Genomic DNA, 20,402 nt, shown 5'->3' on the forward strand with positions numbered 1-20,402 from the left:
AGAAGAGTAATATGAATTTCTTTATTTTTTTCTTCCTTAGAAGTTTCACTTCATTCTTTCTTTTTATGAACACATTTGTCTTGCCAGGTATGAGTGACAGCGTCAAAGACAAATTCTCTGTTGCATTTTCCATCGTGGGTATGTTTTCTTCGCATGCTGTTGGAAGCCTCAGCGTGTTCTTCTGTGCTGAAATCACACCCACAGTAATCAGGTGAGACTTTGGAGCCCCCCTCAAAAGATGGGGACAAAATTATCTTCATTTAATTAATAATGGGGTGTGTAACTTAAGACCTTGTATGGGAGGGAAATCCCCATGTAATTGGAGACCTCACAGCAACTTGGGAGCCCCTTTTTACAGTAGCTGCAGTCGTTCTGTGAAGTGAATGCATGTCTGTGTATAGAGAGGCTTTGTTTTCCATGGCTCCACCTTGTGTCCCATCATGGTGATGATCAGCACGCCTGGCAGCACATGAATTGCAGCTTAGTAGGATTTTAAATACACAACTGAACCACTTTTGTGGCTGAACATTGTCATTGCTTCACAAACTCTGTGGGATTTGTTCAAGCAACAATCAGGTGAGTCTGCATCTTGATATTAAAAGAGAAATTCCATGACTGTGCAGAGGAGGACATAGGTGCCAGCAATCCCTGCCTCCACAGGGCAGGTTGACCAGGACAGCTGCAGTGGTGCTTCAGTGGAAGGGAGATGTTGAAACATGGGGTGTAAATGCTTTTGGTGCATAGAGGTCCTCTGCAAGCCTGCCTCTCTGCCTTTATTGCAGATAAAGCTCTCTCTTCACATACAGACCTATCTTAGCAGAGGCTCAAAGTTTTTCTAAAGAAGAGCATTTTCATCCTGGGAAATAGGAGAAAACAGACAAAGGATCTTTGTTGGAGAGTTTCCCGTAACACATCTTTGAATGGTCAGGGGTTTGTATCATTTTATACATGCACTGTTATCTTTCACAGCAGAAAGGTTGTGCTTCTGTGTTCTGGATTATGCTTTCAGCAATGCCACAGCAATTCAGGAATTCACTGAATTCACTGAATTTCCCAGGAATGTAGGTCATATGGGTGAGAGGGAGAGAGAATGGAGGAAAGAGGATACTTTTTTTTGGTCCCCTTCAAATTATGCACCTTTTCAATAACTTAGCAAAAGTGTTATTGAAAAACTGACATCAGAGTAGCCTGAGTCTTCTTGCTCCATGGTCTTTTCTTTCAGGCAATCTAAATTTGTGAATGTATTTTACGGATAACATTATTTCCACAGGAAAAGGCAGTGTGAGGAGTGAGATTATACAGCAGCCTGAAACACTAACATCTATTTATTTATGTGTGCATCAATCAATTTGGTGGTTTTATGCCTTTTTAATTTTCTCCTTGTCTCTGTTTGAAAGACACACAGATAAGGAATTGACCATGTCAGCCAGAAGAGGATCTGCCAAGTAGGATCAGATGTGCAGTCTGAACTTAGCAAGCTCTTTTCCCTTAAATCACTTACGTTGCTCCAGCGAGAGAGACAAAATCCTGGCTAGGAGCCAAAATTCTGCTTCCCCTGACTCTGCTGGGTGACACCAGGAGAGTGACAACAGCTAGCTATGCCTCAGGGTCCCTGTTTATTTACAGAAATGATGACACTCTGTACAGCTTTGCAACTCTACCACCACAATAAGATCCACTCAGGATTGCAATTAGGAGGAGTAGCTCAGGACAGTGCATAAATCTGTCTCATGCAGAGGTGTGCTTGAGATGCCTTCTGTCTTGCCTTTTGGTGCGATCTGGCTACTCCCTCATAACCTGCTCTCCAAAATGCTATCCTGGATGCCATTTGGGGGTTGGAACTAGATAATCTTTAAGGTCCCTTCCAAACCAAACCACTGTATGATACTAATATGCTTTTGGTTGGATCTCAAGGAACCCTAAGGAAAAGGAAGGCAAAGAGAGGACTGGGGTTTTCTCTGGAGTTTCCCTGATCAAATCCATTAACTGCAAACCCTTGAGAGGAAAATAGCACTGCCGTTACCTGGGGTAGCAGTGACTTTATAGCAGACCCACAGCACCCATCCATCTCTGCTGCTGTGGGGCTGAGATGAACAGTTCCAGGAGGAGAACAGCCAGATCTTCATCACCAAGAGGTGACACCCCCAGCAATATGAACATTACACACTGTCACATGTCACAGAAGGATCCTTCTGATCTGTGCAATGCACCCCAGTCTCCCGCAGCGGGCAGGGGGTCTTCATCAGGAGCTACCCTTCTTTGTACCGGGACTTCAGTGCAGACCTCCATCCAAATGCCAAATTAAAGCACCAAGTGTCACTGATAATCCATATGGAATGATCTTCACACCACTACAGCCTGCATGTCAAAATAGGCTGAACGAAATACATGCATGTCCTCTCCTTGTCCTCCACATACTAAGTGACTATCAAGTGGAAGATGGTTCTGGCTTTTACTCTCACTGTCCTACTTTTGTGCCCACACAGCCAAAGAGAGGGCAGCGATGTCTGAATTAGGGTCTTTTCCCGTCAACAGCTGCCTCAAGCCAAATTTCCAGAAAACCTAGTCTGATTTCAGTGCTGGCCCTGCTTTGTGCAAGAGGCTGGACCAGGCGAACTCCTACAGCCTCCTTTAGCTTGGGCATCTCTCTGGCTCACTTTTAATCTGAGTCATGTCATGTCAATGCAGACATGGCTGTCTGAAAACCGGATTAACAATTCTCTACTCTCCTGAGCAGAAGGACAAGGATGTCAGTGAGGATGTCTTGCTACTCTCTTGCAAAACACTGATGTAGCAAGCAATGAAATTCTACCCTATGAATAAGCAGGACCTTTCTGAGGACAAAATTTTGAACAAAGGTCCCTTTCGTATTTGCCCATGTTAGGACGATAAACCTCATGCAAACCATCCCTCCCCACCGTCAATGGGTGAGCAGGGGTTGGGAAAGCAGCCCTGCTGGATCATCCATGTAGCCATGCCATAGGAAAGCCCCTCACAGCAGGCACTGGCAGGCAGAGATGCAAGGGAGAAAGCTGGGACTCGCTGTGGGTGCCAGCAGCCCTTGCACTCCCTCTCCAGGCTCCACTCTGCATCTGGAGAGTGTTTGAAGTACAGACACTGGCCCCTGCCGTGGAATTCTTTGTGCTGAGGAGGAGCAGTGCCCCAGAGCACTCTGAATGTTTTTCTTTTTCACCTGCTGTCCCTTGTCACCTGCAAAAACAGTGGGAATCATGAGGGTGCTGCCTCTCTTGCCTTGTAGCTGTTTTCCTGATGTGCACAGAAACAACAAAAAATTGCTGACAGTATTTTCAGTTTTCTCTTTTTTTTCCCTTCACATTTTCACATCTGCAGGGTAGTTAAACCTTAAAGAAGCCTCTTGTAGGACACACACCAAAATGTACTTTCAAGCCTTCTTCTGCCAGGTTTTGATGGCACTGGAAAAAGTAATGCCTACTCTAATTATTGACGTCACATGGAAAAACTTTTTCCCCCCTGCAAATCTGAAGCCACTTGACCCATAAATGACAGAGCCGTCTTTGTTGTTGCCTTTTCCCGTTTTCTTTCAGCTTGCTTGATGTCCTTCTACAGCAGCTTTTAAAACTCACCTCAGGTCCTTCTCAGAGGAGTTGAGATACAATTTAGCCATTGCAATCACTGATGTAAATGAGCCAGGCTTTTGTTGCTCCAGAGCCAGCTTGGAGAGAGATTTGCCATGCATTTGGGACTGGTTGTGTCAATTACTCATGCGAGTGTATTAATGAAGTTGCAGGGAGGCCAGTTGCACAATAGTTGCATTCAGCTGGGTTTCTAAATTGCCATCGGAAAGCTGGCAAGTTTTTAATAAGGGCTTTTGCAGCATTTGGGGAAGTCACTGTTGTCTGTGAAAGATGCTCTGCTGAGTCTGAAGAACCGGGACATACATACGTGAATTTTTGATCTAGTCAGTGTCCCAAAAGCATCTTTTGAAACCTATGTTTGCTGTCCTTCAGCTGTCAAGTAAGCAGCAGTGGATTTTGGAAAGTATTGAGTGAAGATTAGCTTTAACTGTGGTTGGCTGAGTAAATTTGGCATTTGTGGGTTTATTTGTTAAGTGATTTCTAGGATGCTTAATAGTCAGGGAAACTGTTTCTTCCCAAGTATTTGACATAAAGCAGTCCATTTGCCTTCTGCAAGTCATCTTCTGTAAGGGCCAGTTTTTGTTGAGAGCAGCAGTTCTACATTGGACCAGGAACTGAACAACTGAGCCCCTCTGATATCCAGGGGGCTTGGGAATAGATGGCATCTCCCAGAGGAAGTCTAGGAAGTGTTTTGCCCTCACAGGCTTGGTAGGGAAGCAGGGTGCCAGTGATGAAACTCATGGGGAGGTCTCCCTCTGCAGGCAGCAGGGTCTTTGGAAAATGAAGGAAGAGCTGCCACTCTCAGAAATTTTGTTAAAATGAGTAATTAAAGGATGACACTCTGGTGGCAGGAGACCTCTGTCATGTCACAGCAGGAGGGAATGGCCTGCCCCAAGGAAACACCTGCAGTGCCACTTCTGTGTGGGGGCACCCAGCAGAGACAGAACCAGGATTGTTAGGTGTGCCAGGCCCCCTGCACCAGGGCCTGGATAGATGCTGATGTGCAAGACAAGGAATTGCAAGGGAGTTTGCTTGCATAGCCAAGCATCAGGAGAGAGTACTGAACTGGCCTTTTGCAAGCGGCTTCTGTGCCTCTAGCTGGAGGGAGATGAGTCTATTTTCACACTTTTTTTTTTCTGAAAATTATGCATTTTATTACATCTCCACTATGTTGAGAAGTTCCAACCATAACATGATTTTATGTAGAAAATATTCCAGCACACAGTGTTTGGTATAATGGGATCAAGGCAGTGGCTTGTAAAGTCTAATTTTCTGCCTCCACTGCTGAATGGTGCCAGATACTTTAGAGGCAGCCAGAACTGACTTTTGCACTTACTGCTCCTTGGTGTGTCTTGTCTAAGTGGAGAAGGGTGGCATGCCGAGCAAAATCTGGTTTTCCCTCATTGAATGTGGGAGCACTTGGAACTGGGAGTACTTTAGAGCGCTGTCTACACACTCACATGGTAAAGCTTCTCTTCCTCTTCTGTGGGGGGCAGTTAAAAGGGTGTGAAATGATAGCTGAGTGTAATTATTTTCCCCTCTGCTTGTGCTTGCAGGGGAGGCGGGCTGGGGCTGGTCCTGGCTAGCGCAGGCTTTGGCCGCCTGACTGCCCCCATCATGGAGCTCCACAACCAGAAAGGTTACTTCCTCCACCACGTCATCTTCGCCTGCTGCACACTCATCTGCATCATCTGCATCCTGCTGCTGCCCGAGAGCAAGAACCAGAACCTGCCTGAGAACATCCAGGATGGGGAACATTACACCCGGCAGCCCCTCCTGCCACACAAGAAGGGGGAGCAGCCGCTGCTCCTGACAAACTCTGAACTCAAGGATTACTCTGGCCTCCATGACTCAGCAGCTGTGAGCGACGGGATCTCGGAGAACACCACTGCCAACGGGATGAAGTCGATGTAACTGGGTGGATTTTTTCCGTCTCCCTTTTTCTTTTTTTTTAATTATTTTATTTCCCCTTCTTATATTTCTTCTCTTCCTTTTGTATTTTATTTGATGCTGTTGTGCGGGAGGAGTAGCACTTTGGGCAAAGGTGTTTTGCACAAACTTTACAAACCAGTGATGGAGCAGACACAAACTTAGAGGAATTCAACTCTGCTACTAAAGCAAATTTTGACATCTTCAACAGTTGCGCAGATTACTCTTGAAAAGTTTTGGGGGAAAAGACTCATTTGAGAAAAGACCTGGCTGGCGGTAGCCCTTCAGAACTCTTTTTTTTTTCCTGCCATTAAATATGTATATTTATTTTGATTTATTCTCAAGAAGCACTTTATTTCCTTTTCCTTTCATAGATCACAAAAATGAAGCCATCTTATATGAGGTGCAGCCATTCCAAGAAAGAAACCTTGGGGGAGGGGGAGTGTTGTTTTCTGTTTTGTTTTTGTGTTTCTTTAAAGGAAAGAGGGATTCACTGCAAAGTTGAATTGACTTAGACTTGTGCAACATTCTTCTGCCTGTCTAGAAAGTCCAAGTGCCCAGATTGCCTGCTGTGTTTGTATACACTAAAAAAAAAGGAAGAAAAAGCAAAGCAAAACCTGCTGTGACTCAAACTCTGACTGCATTTTAGGCAGCTTATGTTTGTCTTTATAGCCCATGTGCACTTAAAAGTTGCTTTCTAAATTAGTCCTTTTTTTGTTTTCACTGAATGCATTGGAGAAAATCCTACCCAAATAAGCTGATTTTTCAATGAGAATCAGCTTTCTGCATTTTTAAGAGTATATTAATCTATTTTAGGTGGTTGCCACTGGTCCTCAATAGTAATGTATATGATGCAAATGATTTGACTAATGATGCAAAAATGAGTTTTGCTTCAAATGGCTATAATAATCAGGAGGTCCAAGACCTCTGACTGCTCCTGAAAAAAAGCAGAGACCAGCAGTGATAAATAGTAAGGAGCATGGGCAATGATCTATACCTGTATTCCAAAAGGCAGCATAGCCGGGATTTCTGCTCCTGGGAAATGAGTGTCCTGGTATTGTTTTAAGTGTTTTTAGAACCAGGGTTTGGGTTTTTAAGTGGAAAAACTGCTTGAAAAAATGTAGGAAAGGAATTAATTGATAGCCTGTGAATAATGACTTACTGAGCTTTCTTGGGCTCTTAGACATATGTTCTGGTTCTGAACCAAGAATATACAATGAATTCACCCTTATTTCCCCACTTTCCCAACTGCTCTTGTAAGATTTAAGTTCAGGAAAAAAATTTACTTAAATTGGATTAATTCTACACAAAGTGAACATCCAGTTTACCTCCTACTGTGCAGATGGCACTTTGATAGTGGCCACTTGACTTCTCTCTTTCAGCCCCCAAGCCCACTATTTCCTTTGGCCATTGGCTTTTGGTTCTCACTCAAGAGAATATTGTGAGGATCTAGTTCAATGCCAGGACTTTGTAAACAGCTTTCTTGCATTGTAGTAAACCCTACCTTTTCTCCCTCCCTCTTCCCCTTTCTCACTCAGGCCATCCATTTGTGATTGCTCGGTAGTGCAGACGTTCAAACAGAGCAGCAGGATGTCAATGTTGTACTGAGTGTCCGTATGATTGCCACTTTGTTTGATGTACATCTTGCGTTCACATGCAGGGGAAGTGATCATTTGCACTTTCCTCCCCTACCTTCCCTCCCCCTTCCTCCCTTGCTGTATATATTGTCAATTAACTACTGTACCTAACAATTTCCAATCTCCATTAGGCTGCCAATGTCCTCTTACAGGCCCCAATAAATCAGAGATCCGTGCTCCCCGGCAGGCCATGCAGTAAAGTAGCACAGCCTCAGATGCTGATGGATGCAAGGGGACAGGTAGACCTACAGAAGCAACAGAGGTGGTCGTGTTCAGAGTAACAATGTTATCCTAAAGCTGCTGATTTTTACAGAGGATGATGTGGACATTTGGGTTCTTCTTGAGCCTGGTAAGAAACACTGGACCAGTTGATGGTAGTTTCGCCCAGAGTTACACTACTGTTTTGTTTCACCTTTGCTAGAGTTGCTGTGACAGCAAGAGCCTGATCTTCCTTACACTCGAGTTTTATTGTCAGGCTTGAGTGCGGCTGCTTCTTTTTGTTCTGTGCCGAGAGGTTTGCAGTCTGTGCTCACCTGAGGAAAGACCCAGGCCTTCCCCACCCATGCAGTATTTGCGCGCCAAATTTGTGCAACACCTTTTGCCTTTGATGCAAGATCCTTGTGGCAAGCCATGCTCATTCGTGGACGAAAGAAATGGGTTCACATCAAAAAGCTGAAGAAGCAAAACAAGACTTCAGGGAAGAGAAAAAGGGCCTGAGAGAGGAGGAGGTGCGAGCATAGAGGCTGAAAGCAGCATCCTGCCACCCATCGTGCCGTGGAGCCAGTGGCTCCTTCCTTCGTGGTCTTCTTCGTGGCCCGTGTGCTCAAGCTGTGGTACAGCTCTTGTAGACCATCCACAAGCCTCTAAACCTGGCTGCTTCCAGCACTGTCAGTGGTCCTGGTGAGCTCACTGCTGTTGTCCACAGCACTTTATCGTTTCCTATTCTGGTGGTTGCTCTCCAATGACAGGCACAGAGAAAAGAATACTTGTTTAAACATATCAACATTTAGACAGTAAATACACTAGGTGACAGGAACATGCAGCAACTTTTTTTTAAAGAAAAAAATCTTGTGAAGTTGATTTGATTTGCTGCTTTCTTGGTTTTTTGCTTGAAACCAGGTAGTCGGTACTGATCTGCAATGAAGGGAGCCCCAGTTTCTCTAGTTGGTCTGGCCCTCTGCCACTGTCACGACAATAAAGCAAAAACTAATTTCCTGCCTTGGCAGTTCCAGTTTTGCTCCTTTTCCTGAAAACATGAAAACTTCTGTGATGATTATGCTCTTCCACACATGCTCACAGAGTTGGAAAGCTTTCACTAAACCTACCTTGTGTGGAGGAGCCAGGTACCAGGTGATGCAGCAGGGCAGGAAGGAAGTGTAGGGATGCTTGCCCTGCCTCGTCTAGTGGTTCTGTGCTGGAGTCCCAGCCTGCTGCACCATTGGTGCCTCAGCTATGTCTCCTCTGCAGCCATCACTAGGAAAGGTTTTTCTCAGGCGGCTCTTTCTGGCCATCACAACAGGGGAAGCAGTCCAAGCTGTCTTGTCCATTTTTGGCCTTTTTCTGTGAATCTTCAGTAACCTCTAAGCCCATCAGTAGATTTTTCTTTGGGTTTACCATTTAAGGGCTTTCTCCATCTTTATAAGTTCAAACAAAAATGTGAAGTGACATTATGCTTGATCTTGGGGGTCTTGTCCCCCTTTTAAGATTTCAGTACTGCTTTTGTTGCCAGACACACTGCAAACAGGTAACACCTGTTTGCAAGTGTTTTGTGGCCGCTCTGAAAGGGGGTTGTGTGATTTACTTTTAGATTTCACTGAGCAGGCTTTTTTTGTTGTCGTTCTTTTTAGTGGAAGTATTTTACTTAACTGTTGCCACTTCCTGGAGCCAAACACTTTATTGGTCACCAAATTGGAAGCAGAAGTGCCATTAACTGAACTCTGTGAATGTCAAGTCAAGTTGCGCCTGTAGCTGGCACATAAGACAACACTATTGAGTGTGGGGGGGATGATCTCCCCCACTGTACCTTTTTTTTATTTTGTTTTTTAAGAAGAAAATGAAATTACAAACCTCATTTTAAATGTATTGTGTAAAATGTTTTGGGAAAGGAGTATGGTGTGTTTTGTCTAGTGGGCGAGATCTCCCTCCCCATTTCAGTTTCTGATGAAGTTTTAAAGAATCGTGTTACTGTATGTTTTGATCATGAATAGTCTGGTGGTGCTTCCTCATAGCACAAGCTTAAATCAAGTACTGAAAACAGTCTTACAAGCTAAATGTCTGCATGATGTTACATCTGTTGTACCTACTGAGAAGAACTTTGTATGTAAATGTACAGAATAAAATGACGTTGTCCCATCAGTTTGCTCTCCCTGGTCTGGCTCCCTTGCAGTGACTTCTCAAACACCCTGGAGCAGCTGATGCCTCAGCAAATAGCCCTACCCTGCTCTACAAACGGAATGAGCTGTTTGTAAATCAGGCTAATTAAAACAGCACATTGATTTGCAACTAATTGTCTTTTATGGTCAATTACAGAAGCATAGTTGACTCTGTTTCCTGGGTGGTGTAAATTAGAAAGAAAATACCCTTCAACTGTTGCTTTTTGCGCTTCTGATGTTGAACTGCAGCCAAGGATAGGCAGCTGTTCCCACCAGGTAAGGAGAGGCCCTCTGCACCCACACCAAGAGACATTGAAGACACTGGGTGTTCAAACCCTTTTGGACAAGAGACTCAGCAGTTGTGCCTTCTACAGCAGCAGCCTCTCAGTTACAGTTTTCAATTGCTTATTGTGGCACCACAGCAAGGTAAATTCATTTCTTTTTTGTAGTTGCTCAGGACAGTTGTCTAGAAGCAGCAGCAGTAGTTTAGTTTTGGTTTGTATCAGAAGCTGATGCTTGAGCTCGAGTCAGGGCTCAACTCTGGATGGAAAAAAAAAACCACCAAAACCTGGATAGTTAACTCCTAGCTGCCATCTCATTAAACAGCCCCTGGACCTGCTTTTGAAAGGACACCCATCCTACCTGAAAGCAAGTCCAGAGATGTAGTAGCAGGATGCTTTTCACTGGTGGCTATGGTAGCAGACCTCTCTGATTTTATGTATATGCTCAATTTACATTTGATGCTCTCCTAGCAGCCTGACAGATTTATCTATTGCTCCAGAACTCAGTTTGTGCTTTTTCCTTCTATGAAGTCCTCAGGGATGCATAAATAACCCTTTGTGAAATCCTTCTAGTGTTCTTAGTGCCCAAGGGATGGAAGCAAATCAATTGTTTAGCACCAGTACTACAACCAAGAAGGGCTGAAAGGACAGAAGTAACACTCATATCACAGCTTTACCATACAAAAATGTGGGGTTTCTTTATTTGAACACTAAAAGTTGCTATACTATGTCCAAGCACACAGTAGATTAATTGTACAGATAGCATTTGTAACTGGTTTGCCATCAGAACCCAGTACTGTGTGGAGGCCAGAGACCACGTGCACTTTTACAATGATATTCATCCACTGCAGCATCCATTTGCTATCCTACTTGGCAGGGTAGCAAAAAAAAAATAAATTTTGCTTTGAAAACTCAAATTCTATTTGAAAAAAAGAAAATCCAAGTCAAGTATGTCTATATTTAATAACAATCAAATTCAACAAATTCAATCAAAATAATACAAAAGAAATATACTAACTTTATGTCAGTGTGAAAATCGAAATCAGTTTTTCTGAAACAAAATCTTCTTATACGATGATGCACATTCAGAACTTGTCTGGAAAAGCTGTCATTTCTTCTTTGATCCTGTTTTCTATGAGTAAGGTGAAATTGCTGTCTGTGTTTTGAAGATTATAGCTGACAAATATCTGCTTTTTGGTCTTGCTGGCTAAAACACAAAACAGAGTAGTCAGCCAGAGTTTATTCTTACATAAAAGTGATGATGGCATCTGAGCAAGCCTCTTAAAAGCCACATCATGCAGATTTCTAAGATGTTCTCCACACTCCTGCAGTGCTGGGTGCAACTACAAAGGAACAGTAGAACAAGTCCCTGACCACTGGGGAGCTGGGCAGGATTTTGCACACCACAGAAGTGAACAATATAAGACTGGTGACTGTCAACTAGTTTTTGACCTGACACAAGATGCTTTCTATTAGTCACTGGAAATCCTTCAGTGCTTGTAGTGGATTTTTGGACACTTTTAAAATATCTTCTATTGTAAGTGAAACCACAGACTGTGCTGGACTCTTAGCACTGAAATTCAGAGTTGTAAATCTGTGCTGTGTAAAACATTAGATGGAAAGCACACAAGAAAGTGATTGGGCCCAAACTAAGTTAAAAGGCGCCAAGAAGCTATGTACCAGTTCTGTCTAAGCTTGCTTAGACAATTGCTTGTCAATTTTGTTTCCCTTAATCTTTTTCATACAGTGTCTATGAGGCTGGAGAGTCTTTGCTGAACATGGCGAAGCCAAGCACAAGTTCCAGGCTACTGTAAAGACAAATATCTAGAGAGAGGTGCTACAAAATTAAGACCTGACTTCCATGACAGAGCTAATTAACAGTGATATAAAAACGTGTCCAGTGGGACAAGAAGACTTAATTATCAGAGTAGAAGAGATAACACCAAGGGCTTTATAAATAAAATGTCATCCTACATAGATTTTACCATGGTAATATAGAAAATTTGTTGCTCTCTTTATATATTATTGAAGCTAAACTTTGCCAAAAATGTAAGAACCATATAGGAAAAATAGGCACTAAATTTAAATTTAGTTGTGTAAAATAGAAGACAAAAAATAGAATTTGGGTCATGAGATATTTTTGTCTGGGAATGAGCTGGGAGCTAATGATCCCAGACACAAATCAGATTGTTCTGCTGAATATTCAAAAATGTCATCTGAATTTTTAAAGCTTCAAAATAGAGACACTAGGACTTCTAAGAACTCAGTCCTTCCTAAATAGGACTCTAAACAGTTAAATACAGAAAAGCCATCTATATGTAAGTATAAAATGCAGTTAAACAATTCCTTTAAGGCATTTTCATTATGCAAATTATTTTTTTATTATTTTCTATTCTAACAGGTTACCAGCTTCCTGACTCAGTAAGTAGAGCTGCTTCTGAAATGCAAGGACTCATTTGGCTTTTAAAACCTGGCACTACAAAATGCTGATACAATGCAGCATGGTGCTCTGACAGCAAAAATTAGCACCTGGCACTAGATTTTGGTGGTATAAAGCAGCATGGTTTGTAAGCACTAGTGCTTCATCATCATGCCCTAAAAATGAATGCAATGTTAATTCTGAACTAATTAATACCATTATCCTAGCTAACAGAACTATATAGTGCACTGCAATGTCAAAATTCAGCTTCTTAATTAGTTCCCAGGAACTGTCTGGGAGTCCCTCTGGGCTGCCTGTGCCAAGGACCTCTGCTCCCAGGGCTCTGCCCCAGCTCTGAGGGGCAGGGGGACCTTTTCAGTCCCTGCTTTCCAAGGATTCAGTTGGACATGTGCACTCCTGTGGAAAGGACAAAAGAGGACAGATCTTATGCCTCTGTGGAAGACCATCTGCAGCTTCAGAGTAAAGCAGAAAACTGCAAAGGACAAGGCTTACCTAAAAAGCCCTCCAGCAGGTCTGCTTCCTATGCAGCCTGGTTAATTACCCCTGTTCCACTGTCTCTTCAAAGTGGAGGAAAAACATCCTTGACAGCCATTGTCTGGGATGTGCTGAATACCAGGAGAAACTATAGCAGCACAGATCTGCTCCTACAACTCCATGTACAGAGCAAAGGCCTCAACCAAGAAGAGGAGCCCAGCAGGAGCAGAAGAATCGAGACAAATGTTAGATACGAGTTTGTAGACTATTTATGCTGGAAAAGAGGTGATAGAAGTGACCAGTGCCCAGCTGAGAAATACTCAAAGAAAAGGCTGAAGTGATCTTCACCAAGTCATCTTCTGCCAGTCCCTACAAAAAGAAGATTGAAGATATGGCACTAATCAGTAGTGCAGCCCAAAGGGCTGTGATTTCAGGATATGCACACAAGGGAGGCACTAATGGACAAGGACTTTCTCAAGATTTGACCTCCAGTATCCTGCAGGAAACATTCTTAGAATTTGGGTTTATTGATTAGTGACACATATGCCAAAGCAATCAGGCAGGGTGGTAGGTAGGAAACAGTCCCTGCACCTCATGCAAGCAGAGATAGATAGATAGATAGATAGATAGATAGATAGATAGATAGATAGATAGATAGATAGATAGATAGATAGATAGATAGATAGGTAGATAGATAGATATGTAGAAAGAGGAATAAGAATGAAGCACATGTGTCTTCAGCAACAGAAAAAAAAAATCAGAAATACAGAAGGAGATAGAGCCAATACAAAAAACGCAGTTGTTGTGGCTAGGACCCCTACCAAACTACAAAGAAAACAAAAGGAGAATGTGTGCACAGCAACACTGAAACTCCTGCTCCAGGGCAGGAAACATTGCATTCAATCATGTGACATTGCAGGAACACGTGGCAGACGATGGAATGCGACTGGCAAGTGTAAGAAATGGAAATAGTTATGTGCAAATGGGATTGCATGCTACTCCTGCTAGTGCCTGTGGAGACAAGAAACTACATGAGAAAAAATTGTGACAAGCATGGTGGGGGGAAGAGAGGGGAGAAAAACTGCCTGCCTGAAGGCTTCCACATGTCAGGATGGTTAAAAAGGCTACCTTGGAAGTACAACTGCAGGTCAGACTTGGCTGTGAATAGCATCTCTGTTATTACAGATTTTGTAGGAGTAACAAGGATTTAAATTGCCAGAGAAAAACTAAACCCCAATAACAGCAAAGCTGGGTATTTCTAGATGAGGTGGAGCACAGATTTCTTTACCAAGCACTTTGTGAAACAAAGATACGGGGATGCTTGTTGATGATCCACTGGTCTCAGGATAAACAAACAAACAAACGAATAAATAAATAAATAATAAATTTGGACTAGGTGACCATGAGTAGGCCTAAATTGCTGGACTGTCAAAAGCCAGCCTAAAGACTATGGTGTGAGATTTCAAAATGATGTATTTCTTTTCCCAGAAGCTCAGGTAAAGAGCAAACACATAATTATTGAAAGCCACAAGTGACTCTCCCTTTTGAACCAAAGGTGAAAAAGGTCTATAGGCCTTCCTCATAATAATATACCTTAACCAGGACCACACAAGCAAGAACAGTCTATAAAAATAATATGAAAGGAGTTGACTGGCAAGAAAACCTGCAACTTAGTGGAGAGATGTCATGGATACAGAGGAACATGGACCAAAAGCCTAGCTGGGCCACAGCTGGCTCAGAAATTTAAGATGAAATAACAAAAGACACCTAAAGCACGCAAAAAAATAAAATAGGAAGGCGCATTATAGTCCAAGGATAAAGAGTAACCTATAGACCAGTACCAAGCAACAGTAGCAATTCTCAGTAACAAAGTATGGGAAACTAGTAATGCAAATAACAGAAGCACGATAGGGGGGAAAAAAAAAAGCCAGCAAAACTGAGACAACTCACTCTGAGAAAGAAAAGTCAGGTGACTCAGGGAGCTTCTGTCCTAGAACACTGAAAGAACTAAAGGAAGAAGTGGCAAGTTATTATGAACTTCAGGTATGAAAAATCTAATAAATCTTTTAGGAGTGAAGATAGCAAGCACATAGACAAGTACGTGAATCACTAAGATAACTTAGAGCTGTCAGCTGGGCTGCAACACTACACAGAAGATTTGAGCAAGATTCAGAAGAAATGAGTGACAAGGAGACCAAATGGAAAGTGGAATAAACTATTACATTTTATCCAAAGTAAACCCTCTGACTATATTTTTATTGTCTTCCTAAGGATAAGGCACTAATTACATATTACATAATTAGATAAAGGAGTCGTGTTATACAGCATCCCATAAAATTATTACTTGAAGTGGAAAGGATTAAACTCAGTGTGCAAAGAAAATTGTGCCACCAGGGTCGACTAAAACAGTTTCTATTAAAAGAGAAGTTGTTGTGAAGAGGAAAATACACCAATACGGCTTTTCAAAGACCAGTCTTGTGAGCAACACTTTTTTATATATGGCCATGAAGGAGAAGCAGGTGAAGACTCATAGAAGTGCCTGATGATTCAAACTCAGGACATACTGTCTGAAATGGAGATCAGCACAGAGATCATTAATAATTCTGTGGCCTTTCCATGTGAAACAGAAGAAGTAAGGTGAGACTGAGCAGCTCAGCACCTTGCCTTTAAAACCTGGTAACAAGCACGTTATCAGTTCACCAGTTGGAGCTGCATCAGCCGCTGGTGGGTGATGATGAGTAACCAGCATGACACAGCTGTCAGAGTTGCAAAAGTCCTAGGATGCATTAGGTCGTGTATTTTTAATCTTTTTAGTATGGACATGGGAATTTGCAAGCTGCCATAAAGATTCAGGATTTGAGCTATTGCAGTAGCTGTAGCACACTGCACGTGATGGAAAAGGAAGCTTCCCGAGCAGTGCCCATTTCGCTCAGTCAGATCAAGCTCAGGCTGTGAGTCAACCCAGGACTTCCCAGGCCAGAACTTCTTGGAATGTGGGGGCTAAAATGTGCGAGATGTGATGAGGGTTGGCTTCATCTTCAGGTAAGATGCAGGTGCCTGGAATGACGGCCACCTCGCCCACCAGGACAGCAGTGTCACAGGTTTACAGAGATGTCACTTGAAACCCCACTCAATAGGTGCAGCAGTGCTGCCGCTGCCTCGCACCCAAAGCCAGGATAAGGATGTCAAATAATTCACTTCTGACAGTGCAAAGCGTGCCCAAGGCCGCTGACTCAGGTGCCGCAGACTCATAGACGGATGGGTAAAAAAAGTGAATCGGTGGATTGGATGGAAGCTGCCGCACCTGCAGCGCCGGAGGCTCCCCGCATCCCTCTGCACCCAGCCACCCTGCCGGCGGGAGGCGGCTCCCAGCTCCCCGGCACCTACCCAAGCGCTGCGCCAGGCAGGAGGAGGCGGTGTCCGACGGGTCCCCCAGGAGCGAGGCGGCCACCGGGATGCTGTCCTGCAAGCGGAGCACAGCACAGGGCACGGCTTAGTGCCGGCAGCGCGGCTTAGGGGCTCCGGGGGGCGGGCGGGACCCCGGCAGCGACACTCACACGGGGGCTGCACATGGCGACGGCCAGGCTGGCCAGGGCGGGCGCGGCGCCCACCCAGAGGAAGAGCGAGTCCCGCAGCCGCATGGCGTGGAAGTGCACCCGCTGCTCGCCCAGCTGCCCGCTGAAGTCGTGCAGGGCGATGCCGCCCGCCGCTCCGCCGCCGCCCGCCGCCTCCATCGCCGCTTCTCCCGGCGCGGCCAGGCCCGAGCACGCAAGGCCCGAGCGGGAGGCCGGGCCCGGCCCCGGGTAGGCGGTGCTCGCTCCGCTCCGCCGTGCCCGCCCCGCCGGGAGGCACCGCCCCGTCCGGCTCCCGGGGAAGGCACGCTTCCCGCTCCTCCAGGGAATACCCGGACATGCTCACCGGTGCCCGCACGCCGCTCCGTGCCCGCCCCTCCCGAGCCTCCCCTCCGTCCGTGCCCAGACCCCGCCAGCACGAACCCGCACGCCCGGGTGCAGCCCCCCGGGAGCGCGTCTCCTCCGTGCCCCCCACCTCCTGAGCTTGCACTCTCCCCGGTCAGTGCCCTTCTCCCCGGTACTCCGCTTCCCACTCTTCCCCTCCCATCCTAAAATACGCAGGCACCCCTCCGGTGTGTGGGAACACACCCGCCGCGCCGGTGGGCACCCGCTCCGTGCGCGGCTCCCCGGGCTCACGGCTCCCCCGGGCTTTGCTCCGCTGCCCGCCCGGGAGAGGAGAAAGCGGAGGCGGCCGCAGGGATGGGGAAGCCCCACTAGGTGGCGGGTGAACCCTGAGTGCGGACGCGCGCCTGGACAGCGGTGGCTCCGGGAGGCACCCGAGAGGAGCCCCGGGGCTTCAGGCTAAAGGGGAAGGGATGGCATGGTGCTCTGCAGCCTCGGGAAGGGGGAGGAAGGGCGCGGCGACCTTGGCTTCGCTTAGCTGCGGAGGTTTTCAGCATTGGGGATCTACAAAGCGAGTGATTCGAGTTTGCATAGCTCTGGAGAATATGGAGTCGTGAATAATTAAAAGCCCTACTTTGGGTGTGAATTTTGTGCTCATCACTCTTTCCACCGCAGCACAGTAAAGTCGGTCATTACTGGAGAGGATTTTCAGTAACTGCACCGTCTGTTGCTGATAAGAATATCGTCGGCTCCCTGATGGCCGTGGGGCCTTTACAATTGGAAACATATATCTTCACTCCACCGGCAGGCAATCACCATCGCACAAAGAACAAACACGTTAAGGGTGCTTATTAACAGATTAGCTTTTTAATCAGCATTTCCTCTGCCTCCAGTTTCCTACATACTGCTAGAAATTAAAATTTCCATTTCTAAATGGTAAGATTTCATTTTTCCTCTGAGGAAATGGGTGGAGGGAAAGAAACCCTTCATCACTCTTCTCCCCTGAGCCGCTCCAGTTCTCCTGGCATCTGCCAGAAAAAAACCCTCAGCCCTGCTAATTTCTGCCCATGCTGCCGCACTGACACTAAATCCCGGGAGGCAGCTAAGCCCGGCTCAGCTGCCATACCCCGACATCCCATGGCACAGGATCAGCTTGGAGGAGGGGGAGTCACACACCACCTCCCCTGCCCTACATTTGTCACTTGCTTCTTGTAAAAAGCATTATGGGATATATGGTGTCATCCCCACTACGTCTGCCGCCTGTCTCTCTGCTGAAACAGCTTCAGGCTGCCCCCCAAAATACAGCCAGTCCCAGCTCTTCCCCTCGACATGGGTTGGCCTCCCACAAGGTGAGGTAATGCAGAAGCAGAGTTTTGTGTTGGGGCTCAAAAAACAGTCTTTCCCTGTCCCCAGGGACACTTTGCCTGTGGCAACTGTGAAAGCAGGCAAGTAGGTGACAAAAGCCACCTTGGAAGGGAGAGAGTGTTGGCTGCATGCACCAAACACATCCCTCTCTCTGCTTGTTGCAGCTACAGGTTCAGTCTGCAGCTGGGTAGGTAGGGCTGCCAGCTAAAACAGCCAGGAGCACTGCAGGAATAAAAATCTAGGAACAGGATCAAATTCTGCTGGGAGTCACGCAGGTGGTGGTGGTGGTGAGATTCCTGTGGTTAAACACCTGCAGGTGATGGAGGAATTTGCCCGAAGCTCACTTGATCGGTGGAGAGAAAAGGAAATATTAGGGCACAGTTCACCTGAGCTTCTTTAGGTCTCTCTTTTGAGAGAGAAGGAACTCTTCTTGCCTGGTTTCCACTGACTTGAAAGGAGGTGAGGGTGAAAGGTAGGGTGTTGTGTAGCTTTGCAGACAGATTTATTCATGCAGGTAAATCCTTTAAGTGTTCAGACCCAGCTATTCTGGGTCAGAGTTGGCTTCTGCAATGGAGTCCTAGTGAAGAATCTGTTCTAACAAAGTTTCAGCTCAGTGTGTCTTCCCACAAAGTAGAAGTTTGGGTCTCCTTGTGTGCTAAACCTTTGTTATAGTCATCCGCTGGACTGAAGTAAAAATTTTCTTTGCCGGTCTTTCTACGTCAGGTGCAAATGTCTGGTGCTGCTTCCGAGGCTGTCTCCAGGCTTGCTTCTCCCTACAGGGAAATGCCCTTATTTCATCACGCTGTGATCTGTTCCTCTTCTCACCAGGAGTCTTCTCCAAAGTACTTGTAACTTCCCTTATCCTAAACCCTGCAGACCACTAAAAGTAAGTCACAGGACTCCTCTGCACGTTAGCAGTTCTGTGTGTTCAATGCTTCTCTGTGAAATGCAGCTGCTCTCTGTAAATCGTGCTAAATCCTTGTTTAAGCTCAGAAAACATTCGTGTAGTGACTAAAATGCTGGTTAAGCATTTTTATTTGCAGTGCAGGTGTGTGAGTAGAGTTGTGCAGAACTAGACCATCAAGTGTGAAATGAATTTCTTGATTACAGCACTGCAAGGTCATGAGAATCCCTACAAAATGAGAGGGGAAAGCACTCTATATATAGTGTATGGAACCTCTTGCATTTCCTTTAAAATGCTCATCTTTTTTTCCCATGGCCTTGAAAGCAGCACTAAGTCTGCCTTGTTTGTCAGGTATGAGGCTGAAATGAGCCTCAGCTCTAGTGAGACACTAGAGAGAGAAATAACAATAAAGCAAACATACCTTAGCAAAAGCACTGCATGTTTACATGCTCAGGTGAGCTCCAAGGTCCAGGAGCCCTGATTAAAGGTATGTACTTTTATCTGCCTTGTTCTCCTCTGAAAGTTAGGCCTGTAAGAGTCATTAGATCCTAAACCCCGATTTTTACTGATCATCATCTCCCCTCCCGTACAGTTTTGAGTGAGGAGTAAATCATCTTCCTGGTAACTGTGGAGTCAAGACCCATAAAGTATAGTTATGAACTGGGGTATCATTGTGACCAGCAATTTTTTCTGATTACAAAATGTATTCTGTGCTTTAGCTTCTGCACAAATAAAGAGTGAATTTGACATGTGAGAAGGCAAGTAACCATTAGCATGTGTCAGCAAACCTCCTGTTGATGCCTAGGATGTTCTAGTTTTCTAGAGGAGTAAATGACTTTTGATAAAACCAAGTAAAACCTTCCAGCTGCTCTGCTAAGGCTCCATGACACCAGGCTGCTGCTGTAGTTGCTGTGCTGCAGTCCCAGGCTTCCAGGGATCTATTTTCTTTGAGACTTGGATACTCGTTGTATGTAGACTTCCATCGGTGGCATTGATGGTGGAGGGAGCGGCCTTTTCTCTCCCTCTACATCAAGGCACCTCAGAATCTGGAAAAAAATGCTTCTTTTTTTTTTTTTTTTTTTCCCCCCATCATTGCATGTTTTTTCTCAGCTGGATCCATCCTCTGACATAGATTGTTGTGCCACTGCTGAAAAACTTGTAGTGGCACCATGGAGGGCAGAATCAGGCAAGCAAGAAAGGGAGAAATGTCTCTGCTTACACTTGACAGTTACCATGGTTGTGATGCTGTGGTCATCTAAACCAGTCTAAGGTGGGGCTGACCCAGTCCTTCTTTCTTGTGCTCTTCTAGTCAGTCTGGGGAATCAAACTGGTCAAACCTTTTTCTGGGATCCTGGCATGGGTTGTTGGTTATATATGATAGGAAGTTGCTTCTGAATGATCTAACCATGGCCATGGGAGTAACCTGAGGACTCAAAACACTTTGCCAAGCATTGATCAACCTGAGTTGT

At 45.2% G+C, this 20,402-nt stretch overlaps 2 protein-coding genes across 4 annotated transcripts in view; one reads left to right on the top strand and one right to left on the bottom strand.

The window, feature by feature from the left end:
- The window catches only part of SLC22A23 (solute carrier family 22 member 23), a 108,519-nt gene extending 98,981 nt beyond the window's left edge, over nt 1-9,538 (top strand). For all 3 annotated transcript variants that reach the window (XM_033082348.1, XM_033082359.2, XM_033082368.2), the window contains 2 exons: nt 88-211; nt 5,174-9,538. In XM_033082348.1, coding sequence (XP_032938239.1) covers nt 88-211; nt 5,174-5,531 — 482 coding nt within the window. In that variant the 3' untranslated portion in view covers nt 5,532-9,538. The remainder of the gene's footprint in view (nt 1-87; nt 212-5,173) is intronic.
- A 970-nt stretch (nt 9,539-10,508) lies between these two features.
- PSMG4 (proteasome assembly chaperone 4) lies at nt 10,509-16,544 on the bottom strand. The gene is made up of 3 exons (XM_033077818.1): nt 16,308-16,544; nt 16,138-16,213; nt 10,509-11,043 (listed from the first exon to the last, which is right to left on the bottom strand). Exons 1-3 carry the CDS (start codon nt 16,482-16,484, stop codon nt 10,922-10,924), a joined length of 375 nt encoding a protein of 124 aa, XP_032933709.1. The 5' UTR covers nt 16,485-16,544; the 3' UTR covers nt 10,509-10,921.
- Between the last annotated feature and the right edge of the window lie 3,858 nt (nt 16,545-20,402).

The sequence above is a fragment of the Catharus ustulatus genome, chromosome 1 (genome assembly GCF_009819885.2).
Source record: "Catharus ustulatus isolate bCatUst1 chromosome 1, bCatUst1.pri.v2, whole genome shotgun sequence".
Classification (NCBI taxonomy): Eukaryota; Metazoa; Chordata; class Aves; order Passeriformes; family Turdidae; genus Catharus; species Catharus ustulatus.

Coding starts and splice junctions, on each gene's coding strand:
- PSMG4 (XM_033077818.1), bottom strand. CDS start 16,484: ATGGAGGCGGCGGGCGGCGGCGGAGCGGCGGGCGGCATCGCCCTGCAC. Junction 16,214..16,307: donor TCGCCATGTGCAGCCCCCGT/GTGAGTGTCGCT, acceptor CTCCGCTTGCAG/GACAGCATCCCGGTGGCCGC. Junction 11,044..16,137: donor CTGCCTGGCGCAGCGCTTGG/GTAGGTGCCGGG, acceptor TTTGTGTTTTAG/CCAGCAAGACCAAAAAGCAG.